The sequence below is a fragment of the Somniosus microcephalus genome, chromosome 11, assembly GCF_052327205.1.
Source record: "Somniosus microcephalus isolate GS21.2 chromosome 11, FLI_Smic_1.0, whole genome shotgun sequence".
NCBI lineage: Eukaryota > Metazoa > Chordata > Chondrichthyes > Squaliformes > Somniosidae > Somniosus > Somniosus microcephalus.
The window spans coordinates 46,747,383-46,762,717 of record NC_140997.1 but is presented as its reverse complement, the minus strand read 5'-3'; the positions used below and the strand labels follow the sequence as shown (position 1 = coordinate 46,762,717).

General features: G+C 40.2%; 2 protein-coding genes across 4 annotated transcripts in view; one reads left to right on the top strand and one right to left on the bottom strand.

Moving 5' to 3' along the window:
- Positions 1-412: 412 nt before the first annotated feature.
- snn (stannin) lies at positions 413-14,360 on the top strand. 2 transcript variants are annotated; one of them, XM_086000613.1, is made up of 2 exons: positions 413-702; positions 12,836-14,360. In XM_086000613.1, the coding sequence occupies exon 2, from the start codon at positions 12,943-12,945 to the stop codon at positions 13,201-13,203; it is 261 nt and encodes an 86-aa protein (XP_085856739.1). In that variant the 5' UTR covers positions 413-702; positions 12,836-12,942; the 3' UTR covers positions 13,204-14,360. The 2 variants fall into 2 exon arrangements, with proteins under 2 accessions (XP_085856739.1, XP_085856740.1); XM_086000614.1 differs by lacking the exon at positions 413-702 and adding an exon at positions 868-1,001.
- txndc11 (thioredoxin domain containing 11) overlaps positions 14,356-15,335 on the bottom strand; it is a 117,571-nt gene continuing 116,591 nt past the window's right edge. For both annotated transcript variants that reach the window (XM_086000611.1, XM_086000612.1), the window contains one exon: positions 14,356-15,180. In XM_086000611.1, coding sequence (XP_085856737.1) covers positions 14,586-15,180 — 595 coding nt within the window. In that variant the 3' untranslated portion in view covers positions 14,356-14,585. The remainder of the gene's footprint in view (positions 15,181-15,335) is intronic.

Genomic DNA, 15,335 nt, shown 5'->3' with positions numbered 1-15,335 from the left:
ACTGTGTGTATGTGTATATAGTCTACTGAGAATTTAACTATTTTGTTGCACTAAAACTTGAATTATCCAAATAAGTTGATATGAAGCAACATAAATAACAGCGAAATGGTAATTGGTGCAGAAGGCTGAATGATCAAATCATTTGCAGGCTGCAAGTCTGAATTAGGAGCAGACTGTACTCATTCAAACTCATTCATTTCATTTATTTTTTTGAGATGCATTGCAGCTTTAAAATAATTTGACAGAGCAACTGATCAAAATGGTTTCCGCTGATATGTGCAGTTTGCAGGAACCGAGCGAAAGGCTGAAATGCGAAAGACTGCAGCTGTTTTCATGACGCTGTCAAAATGGAACCTTCACCTGCCCCGGGGTCCTCTTTGCCCTTGGTTGCCGCTGTTGTTGCCTCCGATTGGACGGCCGCGAATGTCAATCAAATGAGCTGCGCTCACAGCCCAGGCGGAGCCTCGCGGCGAGCTGATGAGTAGTCTGCAGCGAGCGTGAAAGTGACAGGAGGGTGGGGAGTTTCTGCAGCACCGCGACCGGAGAAACTGACCGGAGGCTGTTCTGGGGGGGAGGATCAGCAGCATGGAGACCGTCCCGCGGACCCTCCGCCTGGCTGCGGAGAGCGCTCCGAGGATCGAGGAGTGATGCCTGTTAGCTGCACGGTGGCTGGCGATTTTTTTTCGTGTGTGTGAAAAGATGGTAAGCACTGTGGGCACTTGAGTGAATGTTGCAGTCGCTGCATTGATGAAAAAAAACCTCTTTCTTTTGCATGCTGTCTGTTTCCTTTTTTATACACTGTAGGGGCGCTGCTTTCCGCAGTGGATATCTTGTAGCAATGCAGGATCCGCCGATCAGAGAAACAAAGCGACGCAACGTTTAAATGGCTTACTGGTATCAAGATTGTGAAACAGTGTAGTGGGTGACTGGGTGTGCATTTGGTTCAGGAGGGCGTGCAGTTGATCATTAGCCGAACCATCGGTGCCAGTTATGTACGTAGAGTAAGTATTTCTGGGGGGAAACCAGGCGTGTGTTGTGCGTGTGGTGGGGGAATTGATTGATTATTTTCTTACATTTCTAGATATTCCTCTGGTGTTCCTCTGCGGTTTGTGATACATGTTAACTGTAAATTACAACAGTGACGTTCACCTCATCGCGAAGTGTCTCCAGCTTGCCATAGATCATTGCATTTTATATTAACCCCAAATCTTTTTTTTCTTTTGAACCCTCGTTGCGGGAAAAAATGACCAATTTGCTGTCGCTTTATTTTGTTTTAATTGTCAACGTTTATCGCTTTTTATTTGTTGCTAGGTAGTTGTCTATTGGCGCTGTTTATATTTTAGACGTTTTATTATGCGGGCAATGCCCGGCTGTATGCTTAGGTGGGTGAACGTTCGGAAACAAAAATGGTTTGAGGTGGTACTAAGGGATTGACCTATCGCTAATAAGTATCTGTTTACTTGGAATATTGAACAGCTCAAACTTGCACATGATCTCTGTTTATGGTTGTGCTCTTGGGGTCAGTCTTGGCGAAACGGGTTATAAAGTTCCTCCAATAACTAATTTGCCCGCAGGCTTTTTTGCTTATTTTTCTGGAGTACCCGATCTATCCTGGCAGTTAAGTCAATTACAAGCAAGTATTTGGGGGGGAAAAAATCCCAAATGAAAAGGGAAGATGATACTGTTCAAACGTTACATCAAGCTAGAGCTCCGTGTAATCAGACGGGTATATTGTTTGTGAAAGGTACATTTTTTTTTTTGATGAGCACCTTTTGTGTTGTGCACCTGTTTGTCAGGACATCAAAGTTCAAAAAGGTCACACAAATTGATTTATCTGTCACCAGCTGCCATAACTTGTTGGTTGTATTCCCATAATCTCAGACCCTTTGTGTACAAGGAGAATCAAGAGATTTGCTCCACATCACCTCTTACCTTACAGGTGATCCAATAAGCAAGCTCTTGCTCGCTTCTAAACCATGAAAGAACACAGCATATTAGAAAGTGGATAATTCAGCTTCCTGAACCCTACTCTCTCTAACTTCCACCCTTAACCCCTCTTCATTTAAAAACCTTATCAAGAACCCATCTTTTTGACCAAGTTTCTGGTCATCACACCCTCTATGGCTTGATATCCATTCTAGTGTCTCTTGCTGTGTTTTTTTCTCTCTCTCCCTGCCGCCATTAAATATCCCCATTGAGTTTTTTTTATGTAAAAGGAACTTATATCAGTTGTTGTCTGTACCATAATTTTTTTAATGTGACTTGTGTTTGGCTCAGATAAGCCATGGCCCTGCTCTCCCAGGGAGCTCAGTGGTAGAAACTGGGCAATGTGAGCAAAAGTCTTGGAAAATGATAAATTTATAGTTTTTAAAAAATTTGCTGAAGAAAGCCATACTCAGCATTGGGAAAAGGGGAACGGATGTGGTTACTTTTTTGAATGCCACACAGTTCGATTCCATACATAACAATTAAGCAGCAATGGCTGGTTTTAAAAAGCCTATAGTAATGTGTGATAGAACTACATGAATATTAGCCATGATGTGGAGATGCCGGTGTTGGACTGGGGTGGACAAATGTAGGAAGTCACACAACGCCAGGTTATAGTCCAACAGCTTTATTTGAAATCACAAGCTTTCGGAGCGCTGCTCCTTAGTCAGGTGAAGCAGCACTCCGAAAGCTTGTGATTCCAAATAAAGCTGTTGGACTATAACCTGGTGTTGTGTGACTTCCTACATGAATATTGACTGAGACTAAATTAACTAGTTACTAATTAGTGTGTAGGAAATGAGCAAGTAGCTTGGGAATTAATAACATTTTCACCTTATTCACTGGAGTGGGGAAAATATCTCCAAAAAAAAGTTTTCTCCTACTGCACTAGATAGGAAATAACCTTGAATCCCTGCAGTTGCTGTGTTATGCTTAGGTCATATATATAAAAATACATACCATGTAACATCCTTTTAGAAAAATAATACCTAACCACTACAAGCTCAAGTAGTCCTCAGATCAGCACAATTACCTCAATTCCTGTCTACTGATTTATAAAGCTGCAGGACAGAAATGCTGTTCTATAAAGATAGAGTAAGGTTGTCTGAAACAAACCATTTTATTATTATTTGACCAAATACATAATTACACAAATGCAAAGACACTGGGAAAGTTGACGCAATCTGGTAGAGAGCCAAATTAGAATTCCAGTGCAGCGGTTGTAAAATCCTGTGTGTGGAAAAAGAAAACTTGCATTTTGAAGACCACTTTGTGGTACTGGCTAAATGCATAAAGTAGTTAATGACCTTTAAATTTTTTTTTAACTTTATTATAAAAGCTCAGTTTTTAAAAGGGAGTGGTTTATAGATCTTGGTTTATGTTGAATTATGTGTGCCAACTAAAATAAAGTTTTACATTTTAGTTGCAAATATTTGCTTTAAAAAAAAAAAAAAAATGCCTGCTGACAGTGGCTTTTGCTAGTAAATGTTATTAGTGCCCGATTCAAGCATAAATGCAACAATTTTATGTTACTAGATTTTTGCTTCCTTAAAGTACATCATCTTCTGACCATTTGAGAAACTTTGAGGATATAGAATGTCTTTTGTATAGGCCGCATTGACAAAATTAATTTTTTCATCAACTTGCATCTTGTAAAAAAAGTTTCCTTTTTGGCTAAGGTACTGGAATTTGGTAATGCAGTAAAAGTCCAGGAGCTAATATTTCCTCTGTATCCCGTTTACTGGTTTGTAACACTAGTTTGAAGTTATTACTTTTATTTTAGATATAGTTTGTACCTTTTTTTAAAAAAGGAATGTGTAGTCTGGATGTGGATAATTGAAGAGAAATAACATCCATTTATAGTGCCTTTTATATCTGCAGGAAGTGCATTAGTGCCAACTAATTACTTTTGCAGTGTGGCCACTGTTGGTTTGTAGGCAAAAGTGGCAGCCAATTTGTACACAGTAAGATCCCACAAACAGCAGATTAGATAATTGACCAGTCAATATGCTTTTGTGATGTTGGTTGAGGCCAGGACACGGAGAACTCCCCTGCTTTTCTTTGAATGGTGGCATTAGCTCTTTTACGTACACTTTGAACAGGCAGACTTGGTTTACAACAACAACAACTTGCTTTAATATAGCACATTTAATGTAGAAAAATGTTCCAATCCACTTCAGAGTCATAAGGGGGAAAAATGAGTGCCAAACCAAAGGAGATATTAGGAAGGATGATTAAGTTGGTCAAAGAGGAGGTAACGCAGCAGGAGTTTAGGGTAGGAAGCCCAGAGTGTGGGGCACGTCCACCAATAGTGGGATGCAGGGAAGGGGATGCAGATTTGGGGGGCAAGGGTACAAGTTTTGTGTTGGGAATCAAAGATGATGACTTTGGCTTACCCAATGTTTAGCTGTAGGAAATTCTGGCAGTCTGACAGCACAGAGGCAGTGAAGGGGTCGAGAGAGGTAGAGCTGGGTGTCATCAGTGTACATATGGAAACTAGCCCCATGTATGCAGAAGATATCACCAAGGGGCAGCAAGTAGTTCAGGATGTGGAAGGAGCCAACCATGGATCTCTGGGGTCTCCAGCGATAGTGTGGGGGCAGGAAGAGATGCTCTGGCTATGATCGGATATGCAAGAGTGGAACTAGGCAATGACAGTCCCACCCAGCTCAACAATACAGGGCAGGCATTGGAGGAGTTTCATGTGGTTTACTGTGTCAAAGTCTGTAGCGAGATCAAGGAGGAAGAAAGAATAATGCACCAGTCACAGAATGCCTTTCATGACTTTGGTTAGGGCCATTTTGCTGCTGTGGTAAGGGCATCAACCTGATTGGAGAGAGGACATCATCATGTTGAAGGTCTTTGGAGAGGGGAGGTTGGAGATGGGGCTAGGACGGAGATGTTTGCTAGGACAGAGTGATATTTGAGATGATGTGTGATGGTGGTTTTGAAAGGAACAATAACCAAGGCTAGGAAACCATTTACAATATTAGCTATCATGGAGGCCAGGAACGGGAGCTGGGTGGTCAATAGTTGAATGGAGTTGAAGGAGCAGGAGGTGAGCTCATAGGGGGCATGAGGTAATTTCCCATCTAAGACAGAACCTTGAACATCATCTGGGATTATACACTCAGTACTGCACTGAAGCATCATCTGGGATTATATACTTAAGTCCTAGCGTATAGCTTAATGAGGATCTTTGGGATATGATAGATATTCACAATTGGGTTATCCTCACTCAGGAATGACAAAGTTGAACATCAGTTATGGTCATCACCATGAGGTTTGTTTAAGGTGTTCTGTTTATACTGTAAATGGGAATTTAAAAAAAGACTGCTTAAAGAGGGAGTTCAGTGGTGCACTGTATTCATTTATAGTTTGGTTCTGGTATAGCTGAAAGTATTGAGCTATTGTGTGATGTAGGTTTATACTATGAAGGTTCTCTGAATTTTCAAAAGAAAACTTGTTATAGTATTTAGAATGTGATGTAAACGGCATAGGACCTTCCTAATCTATGAGTTCATACTACATCATGTATGGTTTTAGCATTTTATTTTTTACTGAAAATTTGTTTTAAAAGGAGTGCTTGTTTCAGACTTTTTTTTAAAGAAAATTGGATCAGACATTTTTTGCAGATCCATAAATTAGAAGTGCTGCAGGAGAATAACAGAAATTGATTATAGAAAAAGTGGAAGGATAACCTCTTTAAAATCACTTTCAAAGATTTAAATTATGCCACCCCATGTTTCATTTCCTCAAGTTTTGACGTTTCCCCCTTAAAAGCGCCATATATCTGGATTGCAGCCTAGTAATCGGGAAGAAAAATGTCAGATGCACCAAATTTGATTTGTTATATATTTTAGGTGGAGCAGAGGCAAGCTCACCCTCTTCATTTTGATTTTTTTTTAAAGTCCTAAATTGCTTTTTCAAAAAAAAATCTAAATGCTTGGTTGAAATCAATATTTTAAAGTGATGTTTGTCTCCTAGGTATAAAGTTTCATTAAAATCTGACAGTAATAACTTGAGAATGCCAAAGTGACATGAGTTATTACAAACCAGTTGATCTGGAATATTTCCTTTCCGAAGGAAACTATGTATTTATGGAGCAAGGTTCTGTTCTCGTCACTTCCTGTTCATTATCCACTTGGTTCTGGCAAAGTAGAAACGACAACAACAGGAACTTTAAGTGGACAAGATTCTTCTTTTGTGCAAAGAAGTGGCCTCAGCCTTCTTGAATCTTATGGAAATTTTGAATGCAGCAGAGATAGTCAAAAGTAAAATCCAGCAGCCTAAGCTAAAAGCAGATTACAATCTCCCGGGAACTTTCATTAGCAATAAGAACTCATGGTCAGGACTCACATTGATAGTGTTAGGAGCTGCTTCGTTTGCACTCGATTAGATTAGATCTAATGCGAGGGTGGCTGTAGCTGAATCACGCCATTTATGATATAACTTAATTATGCAAATAATACTGAAAAGCACCAAAACTGGTGGATACAAATAATGTCATATCACAAAGCAAGGTCACTACACAGATGAAACCTAGGGCAGAGAATGTACTTTAAAAAAAATCTTAGTACTAGAGAGAGATCTGGGGATTCATCTGATAATTTGCTGATATGGATATCCTTTTGGAAAACTAAACCACGTTGACGTGCGTGAACTTGGAACTACCAAGACCCAACCTCAGTAGTTCTTCTCACTCCCAAAGCAATTAAAAGTTTGCAAGTTCAGTGATTGCTTAACAGGCAATGGGATGGCCTCTGTATCCTGAGAGTCAAAAAACACAACCTCCAAAACATCATTAGTTTCAGCTTATTTAATCAATTGGTACCAGTATATTCTTGGAAATTTTCAGGTAAACCATATGCTTTTATTATCTTAACTCATCACCTCAATTGCCTACAGCCCGAGTGATAGATCCGTCACCACCTATGCTTCACTCCAGCCACATGGGTGTAGGACATCTATTATTGTACAGCTGTATGCTTCTCATAGTTCGGGTGATCAGAAGTTTTGCATGCCCACCATTAGAACTTACTGAAATTCCTCCATTCCAGGCCTGGTTTGCATTCCTGTGCTACAGCTTCATCTCGACTACTCCATGGGAACTGGCTGAAGAAACCTGAAGCTTTTTTTTTTAATTGTTGCACATATGGAAACACTGTGCATGCACATAAGGAACAGACAGACATGTAATTCCTATCAGGTTTTCTGATTTAGTATGTGGTATCTGCTTGATCACTCCTCCACATTTGCAAGGCGAATACTGATCTTGGGTTAGATTTACTGATCTAGGTGGAACAAGTCAGGGTACAGCACAGTGGATATAAATTTCACTTCATATTTTTAGAATGCCATGTATGCTGATCTGAATTTTGTGTCCATTTATAAATTTCTTCAGGCATCGCATGTGAGGTACTTGGTAAAAATGCAAGGCCTATGTAATCAAAACTGGTTCTACCGATGTAGAACCGAAGGGCTCCATTTTGAATTTACTGAATGGAGAATAAGCCATTTTACAACAATATTGCTCTCTCCCCTCTCCACCTCCTCCCCTCCCAAATAAGGGGTGAAGTAAAATTTCTGTTTCAAATACTGTTGGGTTCAACTCCATTTAGTGGGTTACATTGACTGAAGGACTAGTCAGTCTAGCTTGAACTAAACTGAAGATCTGAACTGAGCTTAGTTCACTGTTGTGGACCACTAAATGGTTTGTTCTAAAGGACATTTTGTTTTGAACAGGAGCCTGCCATAGATGATCCAGAAAACTTCAAGGCACACATTCTGAAAATCCTTTCCTGAAAGCAGCAACTTGTTCTTGGGAATATTGCTCCAGTCACTGGCTGCCCTCCAGCATACTGCTTAAGAGGCCATTTGTCGTCTGCGATGCTCGGTAGAATGTTTTGGTGGGCCATTTTTACTATGGTAGTCTTGCAGCCAAGTTCAATCCTGTCTTCGGCCAAGGTACACACATCAGTGTATGGTGATCAAGACTGGGAACCTTGGCCCTGTTTTCTTTATGTATCTTAGCTCTGGGATCCTGAGGTCAACTGTAACATAACAGAAGGAATAGGAGCAGGAGTAGACCATACGACCCTCAGCCTGCTCCGCCATTCAATAAGATCATGGCTGATCATCGACCTCAACTCCACTTTCCTGCCTGATCTCCATATCCCTCGATTCCCCTAGAGTCCAAAAATCAATCTATCTCAGCCTTGAATATACTCAAAGACTCAGCATCCACGGCCCTCTGGGGCAGAGAATTCCAAAGATTCACAACTGAGTGAAGAAATTCCTCCTCATCTCAGACTTAAATGGCCTATCCCTTATCCTGAGACTGTGCCCCCTAGTTCTGGACACTCCAGCCAAGAGAAACAACCTCTCGGCATCTACCCTGTCAATCCCCTTCAGAATCTTGTATGTTTCAATGATATCACCTCTCATTCTTCTAAACTCCAGAGAGTATCGGCCCATTCTACACAATCTCTCATCACAAGAATCAATCTAGTGAACCTTTGTTGCACCGCCTCCAAGGCAAGTATATCCTTAGATAAGGAGACCAAAACTGTGCACAGTACTCCAGGTGTGGTCTCACCAAAGCCCTGTACAATTGTAGCAAGACTTCCTTACTCTTATACTCCAACCCCCTTGCAATAAAGGCCAACATGCCATTTGCCTTCCATATTGCTTGCTGTACCTGCATGCTAGCTTTCTGTGTTTCTTGCACGAGGACACCCAAATCTCTCTGAATAACCATTTAAAAGAATATTGTTTTTCTATTCTTCCTACCAAAGTGAATAACATCTATATCCCTTTGCAGACTCTGTTCTCCTCACAGCTTACTGTCCCACCTAGCTTTGTATCATCAGCAAACTTGGATACATTGCACTCGGTCCCTTCATCTAGGTCATTGATATAGATTGTAAATAGCTGAGGCCCCAACACTGATCCTTGTGGCACCCCACTAGTTACAGCCTACCAACCTGAAAAAGATCTGTTTATCCCTACTCTCCATTTTCTGTCCGTTAATCAATCCTCTATCCATGCTACTATATTACCCCCATCCCCATGAGCCCTTATCTTGTGTAATAACCTTTTGTGTGTGTCTTTTGGAAATCCAAATATACTACATCCACTGGTTCCCCTTGATCTACCCTGCTAGTTACATCCTCAAAAAATTCTTAATAAATTTGTCAAACACAATTTCCCTTTCATAAAACTACGTTCTCTGCCTAATGTTATGATTTTCTAAGTGACTTGATACTAGTTCATTAACAATGGATTCCAGCATTTTCCCAACGACAGATGTCAGGCTAACTGGCCTGTAGTTCCCCATTTTCTCTCTCCCTCCTTTCTTGAATAGTGATGTTAGATTTGCGACTTTCCAATCTGCTGGGACCATTCTAGAATCCAAGGAATTTTGGAAGATCAAAACCAATGCATCCACTATCTCTTCAGCCACCTCTTTTGGAACCCTAGGATGCAGGCCGTCAGGTCCAGGGGATTTGTTGGCTTTTAGTCCCATTAGTTTCTCTAGTACTTTTTCTCTACTTATATTAATTAAGTTCTTCACCCTCATTAGTCCCTTGATTCCCCACCATTTTTGGTATGCTTTTTGTGTCTTCTACTGTGAAGACAGATACAAAACATTTGTTTCACGTTTCTGCCATTTCCTTATTCCCCATAATAATTTCACCTGTCTCAGCCTCTGAGGGACTATCGTTTACTCAACAAGCCCATTAACCACTCTAAGTGGGTAACTCTGCATAACTAAAGATCAAACCTGCGACATTCTTTATCCGTGTGGGTCAGCACCACCTTGTGCATTTACCCACTGTCTTATTGTTTATTATTGAGGGAAGGGGAAATTAAATACTTAACTGAATTTATTAAATCTGTACTTTGCATTGGAACAAAAGAACATTTCTTATGTAAATACTTAGACATGCACAAAATATTGCATTGCATTTTGTAGGCATTGATTGGTCAAATTAAGATTTTTTCCCCAGGCTGTAGATATTTAACAAAAAATAAAACTCCAGGTACTGCTTGCCTTCTCTTTCTGTCCAACCTACCAGTTTTTAGTGCGCATGCGTTTAAAGATATTTGGCTATAGATGCTTTGAGAATTACGTTGCTGCAGTTGCTCTTAAAATTCAAAATGGTTCAGTTATGGATAGAGGCAACTCTTAACTGTAAAGTTGCTGTAATAGTAGAGAAGTTCAGTTGAGTCCTTTGATCGCCTACATTGACTCTGTCCCCATACATTAAAAATTTAGAGATCGTCCTCACTTCGAATCACTCCGTGGTCTCATCCCATCAGTCTCTGCAACCCCCTCCAGCCTCGCGTCCTCTCTTGCACCCTTCAGACTAGCCTTCTATGCCCCATGCCTTGGTGGCAGAACCTTCAGCGGTCTCAGTCCTACTCTGGCGTTCCCTGTGTAAACCATTGCACCTTTATAAAACCTTCTCACAAACCATGTTTACAACTAAGCTTTTGTTATCACTCATAACATTTACACTAGGGCTTGTTGCCAGTTCCTTTAATCCTTTTTTTCTCCTCCCTCTCTGTAAAAGGTGCCTTGGGGATTTTTCTACACTAACGAAACATAAATGAAAGTTGTTGCCATGAAGTCAATGTTACAAGGTCTGGGCTAAGTTAATTGATCTATCTAAATATACATGTAAGGGTTGAGCTGCGATGCCCCCGTGATTGAATAGCCTGCCAACATTCAACAGGTTAGGCTCCCACTAAGAATTATTATACAGACAAGGCGCAGGAGGATCTTCACTTTGAATGCTCCAGAAACAATGATAAAATGGGGGGTGTTGGGAGAAGATAGGTGGAAGCATTTAAAACTATTAATAAACAATTACCAAATAACCTGTTTTAGTAAATTTAGATTATTCTCCATCTCAATTAAGAGCTCTGTCAGTATCTGTCAAGTTTGTGCATAGGAGCTAGTGAAGTATTAAAGAAAAATTATTATCCAGCTAGCTTTAAGATCTCATTTGCAACATATGCAACAATAAAGGTGTCCATAACATGTCCTGAACATCATTATGGGCAGTAGGCTGTATTTTTGCCAAAATAAATCATGCGGAACCAGGTGACTTCTTGGAGATATCTAAAAAGAGATGTAAAAGAAAGTATGGAGAACCGAGCATTTTTTTTATTGCTGTGGTGCTGATACTGCAGCCTAAATTTAGGGATATCACTGACCAAAATCAGCCTTTTTACTGTGCAGAAAATGAGAGCACCAGCATAAAATTAATAATTTACTTTGTCCTACTTACAAAAACTTAATAGCATAATAATGTATTTTGCCAATTAGACACAAATTAAAAGAGACCCCCCCCCCGCAGTAACTTATTAGAAACCTTTTTACTGTCGAGAGGAATAATCCCACATTTAACTCAGCTACAAGTAACAGAAACAAACTTCAGAACTTTAAGAAATAACAACAGAAAACGCTGGAAAAACTCAGCAGGCCAGGCAGCATCCGTGGAGAGAGAAACAGAGTTAATGTTTCAGGTCGAAGACCTTCTGACGCAAGGTCTTCGACCTGAAACGTTCACTGTTTCTCTCTCCACGGTTGCTGCCTGGCCTGCTGAGTTTTTCCAGCGTTTTCTGTTGTTTTGGATTTCCAGCATCCGCAGTATTTTACTATTGTATTCAGAACTTTAAGGGTGGCTTTGCTCTTAAATGCACAATTTAGAGGCAATGTCTAGAGTATGGGTTGGGCTGCAAAGAACATAGGTTGTCTGAATAGGACCACAAATCTACCTTGCTATAGCAACGTTTAATTAGCAAGTACAAGAGTGATCAGGTAGATTTTGCTGTTTAAATATGCAGAATTAGAACTGACATCAAGTAAACTCTTGCTGCAAACTTATGTAAATCCAGATATTTCCTCCTTTGAATTCTTATGAGGAAAAATAGAGTTGCTCCAATGCAGCACCTGCGCCTTCCTTTCCACCCAACCCCCCCAGTTTGCATAGTGGTGCAGTGCATTAACGCACTGTTCCACAGCCCGGGGGTCTACCAGACTTTCTGGGCTTCTATTGCATGAACGGCTTCCAATTGTATGGGTGGGTCAGGCTTAGCATCGAGCAGAAGCAAAATGTTGTGGGTAACATTACACAGGGGCAGAATCCTACCCACACCACTAGTATAGTCAAATTAGGAAATAACTAATATTGAAGAGACTTGGGTTAGGAGTACATCACAAGAAAAATATGCAATACAATTATTAAGCATAAAAGGAAGGAATGTTTAAAAAGATGTATTTCATATACTGGTTAACCACATTTTTTTATATGGGATGAACAGTCTCTTTCCCCTCCTCCCAGACCAGTTTTCTTGCTTTGCTTCCCCAGAAATCCAGTAGCGTTTGGCCTTAATTAGCTTCCTAGGGGGAAACCACATGGTATCATCAGCATGTCAGATTCAAGTACTGTAATTTAAAAGGAACACTAGCACCATTTGCAAAGTTGCTAGGTCTGTGTCATTGTATGCTAAAGGAGAATTTTAAATGCTTGTTTTGTTTCACTTAATAGGAGCTTGGGGCTTTTCAGAATCATGTGTAGTCATTAAGTTTTTTTGTGGCATATTTCCCCCCCCAAAAAAGCCCTTAATATAATTATGATAGCTATAGGGAAATCCCACACTTAGTTTTTTTTATTTTTTATAAAAGGGGTGGGAAAGAGGAATCTTACTTGTACAGTCAACCATATTTCCAGAGACTTAACATTTAAAATCTGAACCTCTCTATTGCAGTACCAGCTAATAATCCACATATGCTACACAGAACATGCTTACTAATGTATATTTTTTAACCTTTCAGATTCTTTTGCAAGCATCTCAACTATAGCAACCTCTCCCAGCCACCGAGTTGAAACCGCACTCTTTTTTTCATAATCTGAAATTGAAGGCTTACACTGGACACTTGCCATGTCTGTGGACCACAGCCCCACCACTGGAGTGGTCACAGTCATTGTGATTCTTATTGCCATAGCAGCTCTCGGTGCTTTGATCCTGGGCTGCTGGTGCTACCTGCGACTGCAGCGAATAGGTCAGTCCGAAGATGAGGAAAGCATCGTGGGAGAAGGCGAGACCAAAGAGCCCTTTCTGCTGGTGCAGTACTCGGCAAAAGGGCCGCGAGTAGAGCGGAAAGCCAAGCTGACTGCGAATGGGACGGAAGGTCATGGCTAATTTTCAATCGCAGTTCATGACTGCAGCTTTTGCCGTTTGGACTAAAATAACATTTGTAGGATAATCATTCTTCATACTGTGAAGGTTTAAATCTGTTCAAGCTGCTTATTAAAAGAAATAACAAGGTAGCACGAGAGGACACTGACTAACCAGCCGTCTGTTGATCTGCAACTGCATGTTATCAAGGAAAATCATGACTAGCCATTCAAAATTCTTTATTTTGCAGTGTTTCCTACTTGAATTCTAATCCCTTTTAACTGAGCCTATATTGATGGAGTAACTACTGTAAATTTCATCCCTACTGAACCTGTGGATCTCTGGGAAAAAAATGTGCATAGATTAGTATGAAATCTCATCAGTTTTCTGTATCATACAGGGATAGTATTACATACTAAAGTGCAAAATGAACTGCTGTAAATGTTACCCGAGAAGAGGCCTTGTTTTAAGTGATCATCTTTCAGTGCTTTTTGTTGTTGTTGTTGTTCTTAGGTTGGAATGGGGTGGGGGGGTGGGTGTCAGAGATACAGAACTCAATGATTTAGGAGGGGGGGGTTCAAAGATTATACAAGTAATTTTTTTTTTTAAAGTAGTCTGACACTACTGCTGATCATTTGTCTAATGATATGGCTATTTCAAATGGTTGTTCATTTAAATTTGCATCACCTCAAATTGCATCTTGTATTATCTTTACAAAGGGGTTTTAGAAAATGAAATCGGGAGGAGGAGAGGGAGCCATCATTTCTGCAGGGTCACAAAATGAAAGATGCAGAATTGTTATTGCATTTTGCGCACGAGAGGTGCTGAAACGATACATGACTGCTAGGATGCTGCCAAAGCACTTTTTGTACACTGATTCTAGCCTGGGCCTATGATGGAGAAGGCTGTAGTTACAAACTGCAAGTGATCCGGAAGGTCTGCAGTGGAGTTAAGATGGTGGCTGAGCAGTTTGCTGTTTAATTAAAAGCATGTTTAATGGGGTCAATATTACTTAAACTGTTTCATTAAAAAAAAACTTGATAGATTGTGGTACTCTATGATCAGATATTTTCCTCTTTCCTGTAATTCATAGTTTACAGAAATGAATTTACTGTACCTACAATGTAACCAAGATTTCACATTAGTGCAATATGTAAACAAATAAAGAATTTCCCCTTTTACCAGATTTTTTTTATCTGCAAAAAGATGCTCAAGCAATCTTGGAACAATATAGCTCTTGTAAAAAATCATCTTACATCCAAAGGAAGAAAATTTTACTGACATTTCTTAAACTTCACATGAATATATCTTCTCCTGATGTAGAATAATTCATGTTCTAGGTGCAAGTTTTTAAAAAAGTTAGATAGCAGTATGGCTCATGTCTGTATTTTCATAATCGTCCCTCTTCACAATACACTGGTCTCGCTATTTGAGAAAGATTCTGCATCATTTTCTGAATGGGTGGAAGTTAACCCAGATTCTTCAACAGGAAGTGGAGTCGAGGAGGGATAAGTGTTTTCTTCTAGTTCTTCTTCAATTGAGGCCATGTATGTTTTTAGCAAAATGTTTTCATTAAGGAGTTTCTCAGACACTGTCGCAATCTCGTCCAGTTTCTCTGCTGTTTCAGCCAGCTCTGCGTTTCTCTGGTTATACAGCTCTTGTAGTTTCTCATTATGATGTTTGAGCTCTTCATTTTTCTCCTGTAGAGCTCGGTTATGGAGCTTCAGTTGGTGTTCCTCCTGCCTGGTTGCAGAGAGCTGTGAAGCCAGTTGTTTCTCAGCCTGATGCAATGCCTGCATCTCTGCACGGAGTCTCTCTATCTCACTCTCCAGCTGGATAATTCGGTCTTTCTGGAATTCTGCTGCTTTTTGGATACAGTCTGGGTTACAAGACCGGAATGGGTCTCGATGAACTAACTGGGGAGAATGCAATAGGATGAACCTCACTAGGTTAGGGACAGTTAATGGCAGATCCTCAGGGTACTTCACACTCCAGTCTTTCCTGAAAAACAATACAGGAAAAAGTAAAGTTGCAGTGAAAATATGCTGATGTTGGGTAAAATATGAACCTTTCCATACTATCCAGATTTCTCCACTTTGAACACTCCATTTTTGATCGAATAAAAAAGGACTTTTTTTTCCTATCCACATTTTTCA